Here is a 6049-nt window from a genome sequence, read left to right as displayed (position 1 = left end):
GCACACGGCTTTTTAGAGTGCAGCATTGTTGGAAGAAAAATGATACCGGGAGCCGTGTCCTCAGATCCAAACACAGAAATTCAGGAAGCGAGGGAATGGACCCTGGGGAGACAAACGACTGTCTGCTTGGCATCTCCTTATTACAGGTTTACGTGGCGTCTGATCCCTTTGCAGCATTTGTGGTAATTACACGTTCGTGTGTGCAGCCTGTTTAATGTGTGTCTCCTGAATCGCCCTGTTCATTTACTTGGAGAGGGGCAATATTTTCTTTTTTCACGGTTCTGTGACCAATGCAAAACACATCTTGGTGCAGAATAGATCCTCAATAAATATTTGTTCAGTAATTGTGCTGCAAAAAATAGAACATTCAGATGAAAATAGTAACTGTGGTAGGTGTCTCAGTCCATTCGTGTGTCTGTGAGCAACTCCCTGGGACTGGTTTACATAGTGAGAACAGAAAGGTAGTTCTCAGTTTCTGAGGCTGCAAGGCCAGGATCCAGACGCCAGGAGTCTGGGTGTTTGATGAGGGCTCAGTCCTTCACGGCGGCATCCTCTGGAGGGGACCCGTGTTGTTTGGTCTAAACAGTTTCCCTCCAGCCCTTTTATAAGGCAGAGCTTTCTGCCTTAATTACATCCCCACAGACCCCGCCTCCCAGGACGCCTACAAGAGGGACTCACAGAGGAGACACTGGAACCACAGCAGGAGGATCTAAAGAAAACTTTCTGTTTTCTAAAGAAAACTTCTTTACTTTTTGAACAACTGGGATAGGAGAAAGGAGAAAAGGAGGACGAGAAAAGAATATATACATATAATAGCTAAGATAATTACACAACTGATTTCTATTAGTTCGTTGAAAAGAACTGTTCATGCTTATATTTTTAATCCCCATTAGCTTGTCTTGAAATTCTGTATCATTGTTTTTATTATTTTTTCCTGTTTAAAAGGAATAAAAACCAAAACCTCCTCTTCTCCTTTCCCATACGCCCACGCAACACAGCCCTGAAAAGAAATATACCAACTATGATGGTGGTTGTTTCTTGATGACAAAACTAAGAATGAAGTTTTAAAAATGGATGCTTTTTACACAGTTTCAAAATCTACTATGAACTCATTTTATAACTGAACAGTTTCTGTAAGTATTTTCTAGAAATATATCATGGTCTTCTTCCACTTGGAATAAATATGCTTTGTTTTGAAAAGGAAAGGAAAGTTTCTAAGGAACACTGGGCCTGAAATTGAAAGTTTCACCTTGACAAGATGAAGTCATGGCTGCTGCTGCTGGGAAGCATCTTGGGATAAGAGTTTTCCGGGTCCTCCCCAAGGTTGGCCTGACCATCGGCCCCCACAGGGAGCCAGGCGTGCCGATGGGAAGTCAAACTGAAAGGGGAAGCTATTCTGCAGAGAGAGCCGAGCACCTTTTAGACACTGCGTTGGCCTGGGTCTTGGGTTTTTGTGTCCAGGCTTACTTTGGTCTGCGCTCGCTGTCTCAGGGCCTTGGGCCGTCATCCCCACAGTGCCTCTCTTCTGATGTTTTGTTTGGAGAACAGGAATGATCACCTGTGTGAAATGGGCAGTCCAGAGCAGGCCTTTCTCTTGGGATGACTTTGGGTGTGATGTGAGTGTGTGGAGGAAAGAACCCACTCGGGGGCTGAGGCAGGATGATTGCCAGGGGCCCCAACTACACAGGAGACTGTTTAAGAAGAAAATCTAAGCAGGAGAGTGTCCACTGCCCATGTCAGCCAGGCCAAGAAATACGGCAAGGATGCTAATTGTTTTTAAGTTAAACTTCCTCTTTCTCTAATCTCACTCTCTTTACTGCAGACCACACAGTTAGGGGAGTTTCTTCTGTTTTTTTGTCTGACAAGATCTCTGAGACTTGTGTAGCTTTAGACCTCACTGTTAGAAATACTATCTCTCTTCTGCTAGCTATCAAACCCTCTGGGTGCGTGCCACAGACTCAGGAAGGTGAATGACACAGCTGGGCGGGGCACAAAGATTAGAACGCTGGGTAAAGCAAAGATGTGTGTGTGTGTGTGTGTGTGTGTGTGTGTGTGTGTGTACATGTGCATGTGAGCCTGGAGATATAATGCATAATGCAGAATTTAGAATGCAGCTTCCTAAAATTCCTTTCTCTTTCAGGCTGAAAAACCACCCTGTAGCCTGTGTGAGCTTTTGGTTTGCTTTTGCGGTACCTTGGATTGAACCCAGGGCCCGGCACATGCTAGGTAAGCTCTCTGCCACTGCGCTACAGCCCAGCCCTTTTCATTTACTCAAAGATAGGGTTCCCTACATTGCCCCGGCTGATCCTGAAGTTGTGATTTTCCTGACTCAGTCTTGCAAGTAGTTGGGATTACCCTCATGATCCACCTTGCCCTCCTGGCTATAGTCTGGAGTTTAATCAGCCAATCCTTTCCCAATGTCCCAGCAGATACCCCACTCCTGGTTTGAAAGAGTTGTCAGAGTGTGACTTGGGCTTTTGGGAACTCCTCAGAAGTTGCCCTCCTTACTCTTGGTTCAGTGGTAGCCCAGAAGGCACATTTCTGGGGCTCCCTGTCACCCCTCAGACCTCTTGTTTCTTAACACCAGCCACACGGGCTTTCTCTGGGATCTTTAGTTCCCCTCAGATTCAGAGTCAGAGTATGGCTTCTCCCACCCAAGTCTTCTGCGACTTGGTGATGGTGGTGAGGAGCTTCCATGATTGCCCAGTTAAATTACTACAGTTTCTGAGCTTACCCTTGGAGTCTCCTTCTTAGCATCCATTTGCTTCGCAATGATTTATTTACTAGCTTACTGTGTGTCATCCCACAGGACACTGTCAGCATTGGGAGGCAGGAAGGTGGCTGTGTGCTCCTGGCAGGGCCCGCGCAGCATAAATGCAGATGGTATTTATGATGGGAACCTTGAGCTCTCTCTTTAGCTATCTGACAAAAACAGTCCATGCCCCTCCTAACTGTGCACTCAAAACTCTGGCTACAACTTAGGGCTCTGGGGATGCCCAACGTCCCAGATTAATATCCTAGAAAATGAAGCGGAGGAGAGGAACTAGAAAATCACGTTTGGACACCACATGCTTAGGAGAGAACCTTTAAGAGGGGTGGTGGAAAAATCAATCAGGCATAGTGCAAAAGCTCTGCGTTCAGTCCCATTCCCAGGACTCCAAGACTAAATAAATAAAATGAAATTAAAAACAAAATTATAATTTAAAAAACGGGTGGCGGGGAGGCAGCTTGAAACTATTGGTGTTGCAGAGTTTACAGTGAAACTATGGGCTTGCAGAGTTTACAGTGCAAAATACGGACTGTGCACGGCGGCGGCTGTGCCAACTGCTCCTCCCTCCCCGGCCAGTCCAGAAGTGCATCAGGAAGTGTCTTGGCTAGGGCCGCGGACGTCTGTGGAGGAACGCGGGACGCGCTGGAGTGGCGGCAGCTCCAGGCAGCCGCCCTAGGTGGGAAGCCACAGCTGGAGGCCCGGGTGCCGGGAGCGCGCAGGTGGGGCGGAGGCGAGCGCACGCAGGTGGCCGCGCACCTGTGGCGGCGGGGGAGGTGGCCTGGGCGTGGCCGGGCAGCGGAGCGCGGGGCGGGGCGCGGCGGAGGAGAAGGGAGGAAGCGGAGCGAGGGAGGGAGCTGGGGAGAGCGGAGGAGGAAGGGGAAGAGGAAGAGGAGCGGAGGGATGGGTGGAGGTGTAGGGAGGACGAGGAGTGGGAGGGGCGGGGGAGGAGTCAGTGAACTTTCCGTTTGGGGCATTGTGGGAAGCAGCCATGGTCTGAGCGGGCGCTCACCTGCCAGCCCCGCGGGCTCCTGCACTCTGCTCCGGCCCTCGCGTGCCCGTGTCGGTGCCGGGCAGGGGCTGCGGCGGCCCGGCAACCATGGTGAGTGCGGCCGGGAGGGTGCGGGTGACCCGCAGGACCTCAGCCCGGCTGCCCGGGCGCCGCGGCTTCATTCATTGGATCTACGTTTGCAGAGAGCTTAGTCTGTGCTGGGTACTGGCGCCGGGAAGGACACGGGGTGCCTGGGGATCCCCTGTTCCTGGGGAGCTGATGTCTAGGGGGATGCGCTGGGAAGGGGATGTGTAGAGGATGAGTAACTCTGGAGAATCAGGGGTGCTCTGAAGTCTCCAACCAGACCGGTACAGGAGAGGCAACTTTTGAAGCGGCGAAGGTCTCTTGGCAGTAGGTGAGTTCGAGCTGCCATAGGTCCCCGAGGGGCGCTGCAGCCGTAAAAATTAGCGACGACCCCTGGGTAGACACCTCCCGTGCTGGGGGCAGGCGAGGGGGCGGGCCCTGGTGACGCGGGTCCTCAGAAACTGGAGTGAGGAGTTTTCGGTTTTTGTTCGAAGACCAACCGAGTGGAGAACCTTGGGAGTGTTTTAACAAGAACTTTGACCTTGACTTTTTGAAAGATATCTTTGGCAGTTGGAGAATGCATTGCGTGTGTGTGTGTGTGTGTGTGTGTGTGTGTGTGTATGTGTTCGCGCGCGCGTTTGGCTTGGAAGGTGGCTGGCTCTAGGTGGAACTAGGAGGGCGGTGACCGTGCTGCTCTGGGAGAGGTGTCCAGCCCTGCACTGGGGAGGAAGCAGGAGCCCCAGCTCCTCTTTTGCCTGCCTTCTGCTGGCTCACTGTTCCGAGAGTGCAGCGATGTGAACTGCACCAGTCCCACTTCCCCTGTGGAAGCAAACTGACTTGCCAGCCGCCAGCTGCACTGTAGAGAGCTGGGGGCCGCTGAGTGGGGTCAGCAGGTTGATGGACAGGTAGAGCTGCCCAGTGTCCAGCACCTGACACTGGGACCGCGATGCAAGTTTCCAGGAGAGGCCTGGTTGCACACGCTAGAGGCCCATTTTGCTTATATGTACAGCGTGATGCAAAAAGGAGCCTGTAAATAATAGAGCAGCTCTCTTGGCTTGCTCAGGTTTCTCAAGGAACAAGGTGACAATGTGCCCAAGTGGGCATACCAGCTCATTTGCCTAGTGGAGGATAGAAAAAGGCCCGAGTTTCTGAGTAGCCAAGAGCTGCTTCAGTCCCATGGGCTGGGGCAAGACCTGGGAGGTGCAGACAGTGCCTGGTGAGGGTTTTACTTTTTCTCATTGGTATCATAATGAAATGATCTCCAGTTTCTCTGTACCAGGGAGATGCTGATACTGAGCACTTGGGATAAGTCACTGGAGACGTCCCACTGGCTATTTTGCTCTCATTGCATCCTTGCAGCAAAGGGTGATCGCCCTCTGCAGTCCCCCTGCTCTGAGCTGGTCCAGGAGCACCGGGCTTTGATCTTTCTGTCTCAGTTTATTCAACTGGGATAATAATTGCACTTGACTGAAAAGGCAGGGGACTCTCAAAACATTTCCTGGGTACCATTGAGGAGTCCCCAAGACTTTACAGATATACAAGGTCAAGACTATTTTTTGTAATGACACAAAGATGTTATTTGTCTTTTTTATTCTCATAACTTGAGTCCACATGACCCAAAGTAGCACAAGAAATCCGATGCAGTAGAATTATTTTCTGTTAGGCCAGACATTAAGGAGGTTTGCAAAAATGTGACACAGTGCCACTCTTTTCACTAGTTTTTTTTTTTTTTTTCTTGTTTTTCCTCCTGGCAAGCAATGGTAAAAGTAATACTTATGTTAATGTATAATAGATTTATTATTTTTTATGTGAATTAATACTGACAGTGTTTTCTGTTTTAATTTCTAGTACAGTAAATGTGAATTGATATAATCACATAAACAATCTCTGGGATGAGCTCAGTTTTTAAGAGTTTGCAAGCTGACTATAGTGAGCATGCCTGTAATCCCAGCGCTCTGGGAGGCTAAGGCAGGAGGATCACAAATTTGGGCCCAGGCTGGGCAGCTGAGTGGTTTAGCCAGACCTTATCTCAAAAAAAAATAAAAATAAAAAAAATAAAAAAGTCTAAAAAACAATGTCACAACAGATGGAGGAAGCACAAGCTAGTGCATGTGAAAACACCTCCAGGCACCTTCCCTCACTATGCATGCAGCATCAGCACCTGTCATCTGCTGCTGATGTTCTGGAAAGAACCAGCCAGCAGCACT

At 49.7% G+C, this 6049-nt stretch overlaps 1 protein-coding gene across 1 annotated transcript in view; it reads left to right on the top strand.

Annotated features, from left to right (window-relative positions):
- The first annotated feature begins 3730 nt into the window (after nt 1-3730).
- Ap1s3 (adaptor related protein complex 1 subunit sigma 3) overlaps nt 3731-6049 on the top strand; it is a 64282-nt gene continuing 61963 nt past the window's right edge. Inside the window, exon 1 of the mRNA XM_013146148.3 lies at nt 3731-3869. Coding sequence (XP_013001602.1) covers nt 3867-3869 — 3 coding nt within the window. The 5' untranslated portion in view covers nt 3731-3866. The remainder of the gene's footprint in view (nt 3870-6049) is intronic.

The sequence above is a fragment of the Cavia porcellus genome, unplaced genomic scaffold, assembly GCF_034190915.1.
Source record: "Cavia porcellus strain 051 isolate PalLab524CR breed Dunkin Hartley unplaced genomic scaffold, mCavPor4.1 scaffold_1, whole genome shotgun sequence".
Taxonomy (NCBI): Eukaryota; Metazoa; Chordata; class Mammalia; order Rodentia; family Caviidae; genus Cavia; species Cavia porcellus.
The sequence above is the reverse complement of the archived record's forward strand: the minus strand, read 5'-3'. Positions and strand labels throughout refer to the sequence as shown.